Source organism: Mesoplodon bidens, assembly GCF_964165515.1.
Source record: "Mesoplodon bidens genome assembly, chromosome: 2".
NCBI classification, from domain to species: Eukaryota; Metazoa; Chordata; class Mammalia; order Artiodactyla; family Ziphiidae; genus Mesoplodon; species Mesoplodon bidens.
In genome coordinates this window covers 33,129,229-33,142,316 of record NC_138177.1, presented here as the reverse complement: position 1 = coordinate 33,142,316, position 13,088 = coordinate 33,129,229, and the positions used below count along the sequence as shown (strand labels likewise).

The 13,088-nt window shown below is 46.9% G+C and overlaps 1 protein-coding gene across 2 annotated transcripts in view; it reads left to right on the top strand.

Annotated features, from left to right (window-relative positions):
* Window positions 1-7,699, top strand: part of KIAA0040 — a 35,454-nt gene extending 27,755 nt beyond the window's left edge. For both annotated transcript variants that reach the window (XM_081224279.1, XM_081224280.1), the window contains one exon: window positions 4,123-7,699. In XM_081224279.1, the coding sequence (XP_081080405.1) occupies window positions 4,255-4,554 (300 nt within the window). In that variant the 5' untranslated portion in view covers window positions 4,123-4,254 and the 3' untranslated portion in view covers window positions 4,555-7,699. The remainder of the gene's footprint in view (window positions 1-4,122) is intronic.
* The last annotated feature ends 5,389 nt before the right edge of the window (window positions 7,700-13,088 follow it).

Below are 13,088 nucleotides of genomic sequence, written 5' to 3'. Positions count from 1 at the left end.
GGTTAGAATTAGTCCACTGTTATGGGGAGATCACTCGCTATTTTATAGATTATGTTTTATAGTATTGTACAGTTTATGAAATGCATTAATCATATTGAGCTCTTAATCTTCACAACCTCATTACAAGGGAAGCTTATTAGCTTCATTTTGTAGCTGAAGTTCGGTAACTGGCCAAGGTCACAAGAGTTAACCCAGGGCTCAAACCCAGGTCTTCTGGCTCCAGGATCTGTGTTCTCCATCAACATCTCACATGCAGGCAGACAGATGCTTGTGGGAAGAAAGAATGGATGAAGGACTCTCTCCCAGCTAGATACTACGAAGGATATAGAGGTGAATACTGCTCACTTTCAAGGAAACTGAAAGGACCTATTCCCCTCTTCTCCCTCCTCATAACCACCCCCACAACCACAATCAAGGTTGGTTAGCACCTGTTGTTGGTTTTACAAGAATAGATGAATTGTTTTTCAAACAGTGTGGGTGATACTTGAGAGCCAACCAAAGGATGGGGTCTCCCGAGAGCATTTCTAAGGCTCAAAGTGTGGCTCTTTTTGCAAAAACGTTCATAGAAGCTCTAACTTGTAATTCATACCACCGAGGAGATATTTGATTGTTTCCTGGAAATGCTAATAATGCAAAGCTCATAAATACTAATGAAACACTGTAGATGAGAAGAGCTCAGCAAGTAACGTGGGGGAGCCTAGAAGAGAATTCTTAGATTAAAAAAATATAAAGAATACCTTTTAATTGAACTTTCCCCAGACAGGGTTCCCAACTGTTAATGAATACTCCCTTTGGCTGTATGGAGAGTAGACTCAAATAAGTACCTTTAGGAATCCAGAAGTGAATTATGGACTTAGCTTTAGCTTGAAAAGAAATCTGTTTACTCACAGGCTATTTTAGGTGCCATGGGATGGATGAGTTTGAGACAAAGGTTGGGATGGGTGGGAGGGCCTGGAACATTGAAATAAAGACATAATTCAACTGCATGCTTTTACTTCATCCAACTAAGCATCCTAAGTTGGAATGTGCTTCTTCTATTTGCCTTTTGGCACAATCCCTCCATGACAGTAAGACCCCTGGAAGGTACAAGGCTCCATGATACCAGAAAGCTTATCTTTGTCGTTCATTCCTGAATCCTCAATACCTAACACAGTGTGTGGCACATATTAGGTGCTCAATAAATGTTTGCTAAATGGATGAAACATCTTCTCTTAAAACACCTACCAGAGGTTTTCAGATTCTGTTATCTTTTCCGGAAGGGCAGCTCTGATCACAACATCCTCCTGTTATAAAGCCTCCCAAATAAACACACCCTATGAAGGCCCCCTCTACCTTGGCCACAGCCTACAGTCTTTCTCTCTCCCACCCTGAGCTCCAGGCTCATCAGAAGGCCCCTCGTTCTCCTACTGATGTTCTAGAAGTTTCACGGCCTGGAATCTTTGAACATCCTTTTCACACGTTTTTCTGTCAAGATCCTACTCATCTCTTAAGATGCTCCGTTCTCAAGTGGCTCTACTTCTATGAAACTGCCCTAATATTCTCCAAGGGCTTGAGGCCCTTCTTCTCTCTCCCTGGCTGAACCCAAGAGTGGACTCTGATTCACACATGCTCCCCACAGAGACCAGCACGACCCCTGGCACAGCAAAGTGTGTCAGCAAGTGTTGTTTGCTGCTGTCTAATTGAATCACAGAAATGCAGTGCAAGGAGCATCTGGTCCCCGAAAGTGTACACGTAGGGTCAGGTTAGAGAAAAGCACCTAACAACAGAGCAGAAAAATCCCTCTGGATGGGCCAAAGAATACTGGGCCATACAAGGCTGAGGTCAAAGCAAAGGTTATAGCAAAGGGAGAAGGAGAACCCAGAGGAGAGGCAGGCGGTGTGAGAAGGAGCAAGCAGCGAAGTGGCCCCTCTGAGGGGCTGTGGGGAGACCAAGGGTGGTTTTCCTCTATAAAAAGCCTGTATGTTTGCTGGTGTGTGGCAGGTCCATGGCGTGAGATGTTCCCAGACACTCAGAGGGGCTCAGGCAAAGCCTCCAGCAAGGAGACATAACTCCTCAGGATGCTCTCCTTTGTTGCATGTTGAATTTAAGTTCAGGTGCCATATGCTTTCTATAAACCTTCTCTTGGGTGGGACTGGATTTTTACTGTATGTATCTTCATGCATTTGTGAGGTGTCTGACAATGGGAAATAAATCTCTTGGTAGTCTTCTTCTGCAACAGACGGGGATAAATGTTTCAGTCAACCTGAGGGATAGCAAAGGATTGTAAGATTCTATAAATTCTGGACTACTTGCCAAAAATGGGTTAATTCCACACGAAAGAATAGGAGGCCCAGAGCAACACCTGTGAACGGCTCACCCCTTGGGGATCAGGAGCCAAACCTCCCAGAATCCATAAGGCCAGCTCTGCCACTCCCTCACTGTGTGACCTGTGCCTCCGTCTCTTCAGCTGTAGGATGGGGGGAATAACTGTACCTCTTTCATAAGGCTGTGATGAAGACAAAATGAGTCGATAGGTGCAAAGTGCCTAGAACAGTGCCTGGCATATAATAAGTGCCAGCTTACAGCATGATGTCAGGCTCCATGGGCCAAATGGCACAGGTACCAATTTATACAATTGCATAAACTGTATAAATAATGTTATGAGGGGATAGGTCCACATGCCTGCAGACCAGGACGGAGATCCTGGGTGTGCCTGTATGGATACATGGGCACTGGGTACGTAGGATACTTATAGAGTGTGTTATCCAAGGAATTAGACCCCCAAGGACAACCGCTAGGATACCACATGTAACACACCACCCAGGTGTGTAACACACACATTTATGCCCCAGTGCAGGACAACCCAATGAAGCCCAGACTTCAAAATGATTCTGGACCCAGGTCCCCCAGTGCTTCCCTCCATTCACAATGCACCATCCCACTGCTCACTTAAAAGATAATTTACATGAAGGTGACTTAGAAAAGTATCAAATAAAATACAAATATAAAGTCACCATCCTTAGTTTTTCTGCTTGCCCAGCAGCCTTAGGAGAGTGCTGGACCCATTGTTCAGAGGTCTGGGTGTTCATCACAGCTCTGTGTGTCCTCAAACATGTCACCTCAACACTATGGGCCTCAGATTCTGCATCTTTAAGTGAGAGAGCAGTGGTCAGGATGATTTATAAGGTCTACAGCCTGGGCAATGTCTTTTTTTATTTTCCTGAGCAATGTCTTAGGCCAAGAGGTCTCTTCAATTTCTTTGAATTATCCCTGTCCTCCAAGTCTTGTTTAGACCCAAGAACCTGTGGATTCCAGAACTGAAGTCATCCCCGTTTCCAAGCACCATCACTCATCAGCCTGCAAAACTCTTTCCACTGCAAAGAAAGGGAACAGGCAGGGAAGGAGACTTGGGAATCTTTGGCTGGGGGACAGAAAGCAGAGACAAGGGTAATGAGGGAGAGGAAGGTAGAAACAGAGAGAACTGGCTTCCCACCCAAAGCACGATAAGTCCTTGCCAGGCACAGGAGTGGGGTATAAGGAGGGGGGAGACACGGAGCAGGGAAGAGAGCGTGAAGGGACAGCAAGGAAGGCAGGAGTGAGGCAGGATGAGGACTGATGACCTCCTAGCCTGGGGAGGTCCAAGTCCCCTATGACAGCCAGCAAGACTTGGACATTCTATCTTGTACTTAAGCTTTAATTAGTGTTGAAAATGGCAAGTTCATAGAAGGTCAGATATGGAGCTGTCCTGTGGGGAGTATGTATTCAACACCTATCAGGTGAGCTGCAGTGGAGAACTGCTCCTGTAGAGGGTCCAGGGAGCCAACCCCTTAACCAGAACACTGTGAATACACACATTGATTTATTTATCTGACAATTGCAGGGCACTTACTATGTGCCAGGTCTGATATGCTATTAACTTTTATATCCTAAGCCCCAGACAGTTGTACACAGAAAGAATGAGTTAATACTTCATTGACTAAATCCATGTGTTTATCTTGTTTACAGAGTCTCAATACAATTTCAGTGAACTCCAGAGACCTTTGATTTCCTCCCATTTCCTAAGCCTAAAATCAATGATGTTATTAAAAATTACAGACCATTCCCACGGCCTATCTCTTAAATTATCTGTTTTTCTCTCTTTAGGTGCTATCCGTGGCATGCCCAAACCCAAAGCTGATAGAGGAATAAGTTACAAGTGGGCAATTCTGCAACCTGTCACGCCCAGGCCTTGCTGGTGAGCTGAGAGGCTCCTCTGGTCCCATCTAGCCAAGCACCATGGAGAAAATCAGCGCCTTCTTTAGCGCCATCTGGGACACCATCTCGGCCAAACACCAAGAGGGCCTCTTCAACAGCATCTGTCTAGGCATCCTCCTGGGGCTGCCCCTACTGGTGATCATCACCCTCCTCTTCATCTGTTGCCATTGCTGCTGGAGCCGGGCAGGCGAAAGTGGCCAACAGCCAGAGCGAAACAAGGGGAAGAAGAAGAAGAAAAAGAAGAAGGCTGAAGAAGACCTCTGGATCTCCGCTCAGCCCAAGCTTCTCCAGATGGAAAAGAGGCCATCACTGCCCGTCTAGTTAGACAGGAGGCAGAAGTGTCCTCCCCTGGGGGCTCAGCTGCCTTCCAACCACACACAGGGGAGGAGAAGTCCCTGAAGTGATGCACTCACATCCACAGAGGAGCTACTCAACCCAGGAGCAAACCTCAGACTCAGCATCCCCACGGAGGGCATTCCCGGGGGACACGTCGGCACGTCTCGGGAGCTGTCCCGGCATCTATGTGTCCAGTAGCAATGCTCTTTACTACAGACTCAGGCATGCCTTCCACCCACCTCTGGCACATTCCATATGCAAAAGCACAAGGGACATTTATCCATACATCTTGACATATCTCCCAAATGCACACATGCACACCACACACACACACACACGCAAATTCAGGCAACAGGTACCTGGACAAGTATATACTGTTCATCAAATGGTCACTGAATGTCTACTTTGTACAAGGCACTAAACAAGGCAGTACATTATCTGCTCTTGGGAAAACATCTCATAGGAAAGCCTGGCAGAGCCAGGCACACATGCACCATTACATAACTAGACAAGAGGCCGACGCACTGTCAGTGCCATACCCCACTCAGGTTAGAGATGTATGCTCTTCTGTTCCCATCCCTACATAGCCTTTTACTGCGGATCTTCATATTAGGACATTCCAGCAACCTGGTACAGTCCCCGTTCCTGTGTATTGATACAGGCACACCAAGTTCCTGTGCTTCTGACCTCTCACCTGGGAGGAAAAGTTTAAAGTGTGATGGATCAAAATTCATCGAAAGCTATTGTCTTGCACATCATGACAAGGTCCTCAACACCATGGATGGGTGTTTAATGTAGTCCAAGACCTCTCTTTGAGATGCTACCCTCAGAACCACTCAGCAAGGCTCCCTTCTCCAAGCGAGGACAAACGGCTCCTGGTAGCAACCGCTAGAAGGCTATGGAGACTGGGTGTACGCCATCCACTTCAGTGGACTACCGTTGTGTACCTGTGCAATGTATGTTTCACAGATGGGAAGCGGATGCTACCCCTGAGCTAGTGATCCCCTATGAAACCAAAGGTTTTCAGCAGGGAAGGAATTAAGACAATCACAGGTACAGTCTCACAGAAGGCACACTGGAAACAATTTCATAAGGCTGTCATGGATGTATGGTATGTTGCAGATGGGATGCAGAAGTTAGAGTTTAAATGAAAGTAGGACGAAGCTATACAGAGGTTGATCAATATTTATTTTGAAGCTCAGGCAAGTGCCTTGCACACAGTCGGTACTCACAACTGTCTGTGGATGCTGTCGGATACGTGATGATGTTAAGGGTAAACTTGTAACCCCTCCCCAATTCCCCCAAGTGACCTTCTCTTCTAAGTGAGCCCACTAATTGCTGCAACAGATGGAAGTTGGGTATTGAATTCTGCAGGAGGAGGGTGCATGCGGGACCAAGGGTCAGGTTGACAAGCGTGCCCTGAGAGCCATGAGGACACGTAAGCTAGGTCTGCGGTGAGTTGAGGAGAGTGTCTTCCCACCAGGCTGAGGTTTGGGGGGGGGGGTGCGAATTAATCCCCTCATAGGGTGAACTGGTTGGTATTTTGATTGTATTGTGACCATATCACAAAGATGGATAATTTGCAACTTGGGAGCAGGTTGGGCTCTAAAAGTTCATTTGCAAATCTGCTGGGTAGCTCTCTTAAAATATTTTCCCACGGGAGCTCTTCTAAATGGTGGTGAAATTGCAATTTAATTAATAATGTAGCTAAACTATGATATTTATAGAAGCAAAAGCTAAATTCTGAAAGATGGTGTTCATGGAAAAATGTATTCTATTTGTTCACTTGGGCTAGCTGGTACTCAACTGCCCTCCAGGTAAAGTCCAGGTCTAGTCCTATGGAGGGGAGGTGTCTGGTAGCGACTGCTGCACCAAGGTCTTCTGACAGATGACCCTGTGAAGCATAATTCAGGCCTGCTTATATTTTAAAACCAGTCACGTTCACCCTCTCACCCTAAGTGGCCTTAGATACCCTGGGCACTCAGGCTCCTTATGCATAAACCTCTTTGACCAGAGAAAGAAGCACCCTCTGATGCTCTGTCCACTTGTCGTGGAGCATCTGGCTGTCCCCTTCACATCCCAGGATGACCTGTCTTCTCCCCACACAACATGCGTGTGACTCCCCACATACCCCGCTGCCCAGCAGGGTGAGTTGCTCTTTCAGTCTCCAACTCTCAGCCCCCCTGAAATGGATGACTTGGGGGAGACGTGGAAGCTGATGGCCGAGACTGGTGTCAGATATAATCTAGGAGAGAGGATCTCCGGGATCAGGGACCGCACAAGTGCCACGGTTGCCTTGACAACCGGCTGCTAGTTTGAATTAAGAGAGCAGTCGGTCGTCATTGCCGTGACAAGGCCTCTGTCTCCAGGGGCAGTGCCCCACCGTCTCCTCACAGAATGGACCTGCTCTACGTCCAGGTATGAAACACCCAGAAACACACTTCTCAGTTGCTTCTGTACCCAGGTTTGGAGACCCAAACCCTGAAAGAAGCTTATCTTTTTCCCACCCAACCTCCCCGAAAACCTTCACTGGAGTACCCAGAATAGTCCCGGAGTGTGATACGCCTGCAAATGTTTGTTGAATACGTGGGTGCGTGAAAGGAGCTCAAAGCAATAATTGGAGTCCACTACCTTTTCTTCCCACTTCGTTCTCATCTTTCTCTCCCCCGTTTTCTTCTCTTATTCCCCCCCTCTCTGGGCACCACCCCAGCTCCATTCCTCTATCCCTCTCCATCTTTACTCCTTCTTCCCAGCCTCTGTCCCAGAACTGCCACTGGCAGCCAAGGGTGCCTCAGGACTAGAGCCTGCTTGGCCCATCTTGGGGAGGTTAAGCTAACAGAGGGCAAAAAGGATGGTAAAGAAGAGGCCTCCTAAACCAGCCCAGGCTGGGGGAGGAGCCCCCAGGCCCAGGACTTCTGAATGGTCAGAAGAGGTCTTTCTCCCACTGCTTAATGGATTCGCTTTGGGTTTCTTGGGGGGAGGGGAAGATGTAGAAGAAAGGGCAGTTACCTCTTCAGGAAGAATACAAACAGTCCAAGTTGTATAGTATTTGTCAGTATTTTTTTTTTCTGGAAAATTCAAACACACCAAGAGAAGAACTTATTTAAATAAAATACTTTGAAAATGAAAAGCCATGCCTGGCCTCCTTACTTATGGAATCAGATAGTTATTTTCTTGACATTGGAGATTACCGTCTCCCAGACATCACTCAGAATGCTCTGGGACACCAAACACCCAGCCATCCCCAGGCACTGCCTTCCCCGGCAGAGTCAGAGGTCCAAGGACCAGGGATGAACTCTCGCACCACTACCTGCAGAGCGGACACCTCGAAGACTAGGCACCCTCAGAGGTGCCAGCTGCAGAAAAACACACTGATGTTCCTTGGCAACACTTAGAGAATGTTCCCATCAATGAGGTCAATCAATGTCCTCTTAAAGGAAAAAGGGGGAAATAGCAAAGACTAAGTAAAAACAGACTTCTGAGTTAAATACGGTGCTGGAACGGGGAGAGACCAAAAGCTTCTATAGTAGCTGCAAGGGAGACAGACAGATAAATAGAGGAGAGTAGGTGGACGATACAGAAATAGAGACAGACAGACACACACGTGTACGAATGTATAAATATATATCTTTTTCAAGTCGGCCATAGCTTTGCATTGGTTAGGAAATGTAATGAGTTAGATGCTCCTGATTCCTCCCTTGATGATGCTAAGCTGTCATCAAAGCAGAAACTATCTAGAGCAGTGCTGTCCAATAGAAAGAACTAGGAATGATGGGCATCTTCCTACCCTGTCCAATAGGGTACCATTAGCCATATATGGCTATTTAAATTAATTAAAATTAAATAAAGTTAAAGGTCCAGTAGCTGAGTTACACCAGCCACATTTCACTTGCTCAACGACCACACACGGTTGGTGGCTACCATCTTGGAGAACATGGGCCAAGAAGCTTGTGGCAGGGAGGGGTCAAACACGCTTGCAAAGTACCATGTTTACTGCACTTCAAGCACCTAGGCAGCCCCGAGCCTCATCTCTTCTGTGGCAGGCTGATTATTCCTGTACCTGTACTTGATCCCTGGGCTCCCTTCCCCATCACCACACATCCCATCACCAACTGAGGACAGAGACCCTTCACTCAGCTCTCTGATCCTTCCTCCAGGACTTCTAAAACTTTCCACCCTAGAGAAAGGAACGTTGCCCAGACAGCATCTGGGGCAGAGGCAGCTGCTGCACACCTGAGCGGATGCCAGAGCTCAATGCCATCAGCTCCACCTGCCCAGGCTCAGCCCTGACCTTGGGGGTGTGAATGTAAATCTGGACGATGCTATGAGCATTCTCAACTCACCAGAACACTCGGCACTGACCTCTTGCCCTTTGCCCTTAGTATTATTCCCAGATTCAAAGTCACAGGATTACAAGATTGAAGAGTCCCTTTAACACAGCTTGCAGTCTCTGCCATAGGTTCAAAGGGATGTTTTCAAATACCTGTGATACTTCATTCAGGAACAGCCATGCGTGCAGGTATCTAACTCCCTCTTGAGGCTATTTATTCCATTAACATTCTTTTTTATAAATTTATTTATTTATTTTTGACTGCGTTGGGTCTTCACTGCTGCGCTTGGGCTTTCTCTAGTTGCAGAGAGTGGGGGCTTCTCTTCGTTGTGGTGTGTGGGCTTCTCACTGCGGTGGATTCTCTTGTTGCAGAGCACGGGCTCTAGGCACACGGGCTTCAGTAGTTGTGGCTCATGGGCTCAGCAGTTGTGGCTCATGGGCTCAGTTGTTGTGGCTCGTGGGCTCTAGAGCACAGGCTCAGTAGTTGTGGCACACGGGCTTAGTTGCTCCGCGGCATGTGGGATCTTCCCGGACCAGGGATCAAACCCATGTCCCCTGCATTGGCAGGCAGATTCTTAACCACTGCGCCACCAGGAAAGTCCCCCCTTTAACATTTTTAATTCTAGTATGTGCCAAGCACATCAGGTGGCAGCAATATAAAGTCATCTGGAGGGGCTCACAGCCTGGCTGTGGGAACAGACAAGCAAAGGGACCATTATAATACGGTATGGTCACTGCTTCCAAAGAGGGAAGTTTCAAAGCTGGAGTCAGGGCAGGCTGTGGGGAGACGGGGGGCGTCACTCAGAAGCTGTCCCCCAGAAGAGAGCTGCAGAGGAGGCAACTGGGAAAGGAGGGTACCATTTGCATCTGCATACAACCTGAAAGTGCAGCCTGGTGAGGACCACTGTAAGTGTGGGAAGCTAGGACTGCAGTTGTCTAGACTCTGAGGCTAACTCCAACTCCCACTGTTGTGTAATTTAGGCCCAGGACTTAATCTCCGTGTAGAATTAATGACAGTACCTATCTCACAGGGATGAGAGGATTAAATGAGATAATGCATACAAGCATTTAGCACAGGGCCTGGCTTACTATAAGTGCTCAGTAAATGTTCATTATTATTAAGGACAGAAGGAAGATCATGAGAGAGTTGTGTCCTCGAAGTCAAAGGAGAAGAAACTTTCAAGAAGAAAGCCAGAGTCTGTAGAGTCAGATGGTGCAGACAGGCCAAATGAGATAGGGACTGAAAATAATGTACATCTTCTATTCCCACTGATGTAATACGTTCCTTAATTTCACCACACACTGCACTGTCCACAGTATTATTAATACTCTTTGAATTAAGGGCTCCCAATTTACAGTATGTGACAGGTGAACTTCTTAAGTAGCTATCCCGCCTCACCTCAAGCCACCCTAGGGTGACAGTGCCTCCTGGTGGCCAGATCAGGAGAGAGTTTGAGTCAACATCTTTTTCACCTTACAACAGTGTTTGCCTTAGAACATCAATCCTATGTCACAGGTCCTCAAACTAAATGTGCTAAAGACTCACTAGGTTTTATGTGATAGTCACAAACCTGTCAGGGTCAACGATGCCACGCTCATTTGCTACATAAGGGATTTTCATAACCCTAAGTCTTAGTTGCTGTTAAAACATATTTCTGGTGAAGTAGTCCAGATTTTACATCACTGCCTAGGAAAGCTTCCCTAAGTACACAAGTTTTCCCATCACAACAATATCAGACTGTATGGCAACCATGTTCCTGTGTTCCCAGCACTCTAGCCCATTCTCACCCGCATTAGCCATTATGAGGCCAGAATTCTAAGTGTCTTATTCAGCACTGTATCTCCAGTTCCTAGCGTGGAGCCTGGTGCATACTATATGCTAAATAAATGCATTGATTAGGGGAAAAAAAGAAAGAGAATCACTGGGTGTTTCTTACAAGTGCAGAGACCCAGTCCCCCTCTGCCCTTCTGCTGGATTTGTTACATCTTGGATGAGACCAGACAAGCTGCTCTTCTAACAAAAACTCTAGGTAAATGACAGTGGTCTCTGAACCATACCTTGACAAATATTGATACTATCTAGATATTCAGAAACCAAAAGCATTCTATCATCAAATAAGTTTGTAAAGCACTGCATACCGTGACTTTCCCACTCCTCCTTGGAATGTGCAATGCAGGTATCACATTAAAGGTTCTAATGGGTACTGGAATAAGGAAATGGTGTAACTCCGCTAAACTCAGCTTTCCCAAGCTTATTTGACCACGTAACCTCTTCTTTTAGCACCTCTGGAGGAGCAAGGGTTCCAAGGAACACCGTCTGGGAAATGCTGCCGTGGAGGGTTTGTGTACCCCTATGCTTCGTCTGTTCGTCTTTTACTGCTAACACCTCAATTCATATCCTCAAGGAAACCCCTTTCGAAATGTAGAGATTCTCCTTTACCTTTACAAACCTTTCTTTCTCACTCTGTTCTTTCTCTTTCTTCTGTGAGCCATAATAATCCTATTGGTGGTTATTCATAGCAAAGACACCTTAGAGCTAGCTAGGGATACACCTCTATCAAGGAAAAATAAAAAATCCAAAAGCTCTGAGTGAAGTTATGGAGACTAAAGATGCAAGGCCTCTATCTTACCATTCCAGAGTGCTTCTACCTCATAGTTAGGGGCACTTTCAATACCTCATTTGACTCTTGCAGCAACTGACACAGTGAGTAAATCAGGGACTAACGTCATCCCCATTTTATAAAGGAAGAAAGTGAGGGGCTTCCCTGGTGGCACAGTGGTTGAGAGTCCGCCTGCCGATGCAGGGGACACGGGTTCGTGCCCCGGTCCGGGAAGATCCCACATGCCGCGGAGCGGCTGGGCCCGTGAGCCATGGCCGCTGAGCCTGCGCGTCCAGAGCCTGTGCTCCGCAACAGGAGAGGCCACAACAGTGAGAGGCCCACGTACGGCAAAAAAAAAAAAAAAAAAAAGGAAGAAAGTGAGGCCCAGAAAGGTAAGCAACTCACGCAAACCTGGAAACCTGAAGACCAAAGTCTTCAGACTCCTGTCCTAGTGCCCCTTGTGCACATAGGGCATCATGATGCAGGCCATTCTGCTGATCTGGCCTCCTCAGAGACTGTTAATTTGCAGAAGCACCTCCTTTGGGTCAGAAATTTATAGAATCCCGTAACGGGCTCTGCCCACAAGCCTTCATACACCCAACTGTCTCCTTCAGATGTTCCACCGTGTAGCATGAGCCCTGACAGTTCTGTTTTTTCTTTTTTGTAATCCAAGTGCCTGACTTAAGCTTTGATTGCAGAGGCATCCACTTCAAAGAGGCACCCACTTCAAAGACCACTATGCAGGATAAACACACTGCCAGCCACACAGCTGGACAAGGACCCAGGCCACCTCTTACACTGTGGCTCCTTTGTTTTAGAGATCCTGGTTGATTTCAATAACTAACCATTTGGGCCTCTTGATTTTTTTTCTTCTTTTCCTGCACTGGAAATTCACACTCCTATGTTTTAAGTTCACCAGTGAAGAGTGAGCCCTCGAAATCCTAGGCCCCCACTGCAGACTCCAATAAAAGGAGAACCCTAGGCGCGCTCTCTCTCTTGAGCTCATTTTCTCTCTCTCTCCCTCCCACACACAACCTCACAATGGGGCCTCCTGTGTGCCGTGTAATTTCCAGGTCTTGCAAGTAATAAACCTTTATTTTTCAAAGGTTCCTATTGCTGAAGGGTATCTTACAATTATAATAAGAACTCAAGGGCCAGTCCAACCGAAACATTGGGTATTGATAGGCTGAGACCAGCCCAGAACGCACAGCCTCATTTGCCTCCTATCCTTCTCTAATCAAACCTAATTTTCTTCACTTGCCAAAATAAAGAACCGGTTTCACTCCACCGCTCTTTTACTTAAATTGCAATACTACAATACCTTTGTTTTCTATTTCTGTCATTATAAGTGCACTGCAATTTATCTGCATTATAGAATGAACAGGCTTTTCTGGGCTAGCCTGAGAACCTAACTTCTTTATATACCACTGGCGTCGGAACTCAACCCATTTCCCCCGTAGCAACATCCAACCAACAGAAGGACTTTGGAAGTGGGTTCACCTGCACTTTAGGAACTGCCTAAAACCCCTTCCAGGGGTGCCCCCCCATCCCCTTGCCGGACCACCAGCCCAGTGGACCAGGTCGGGGGA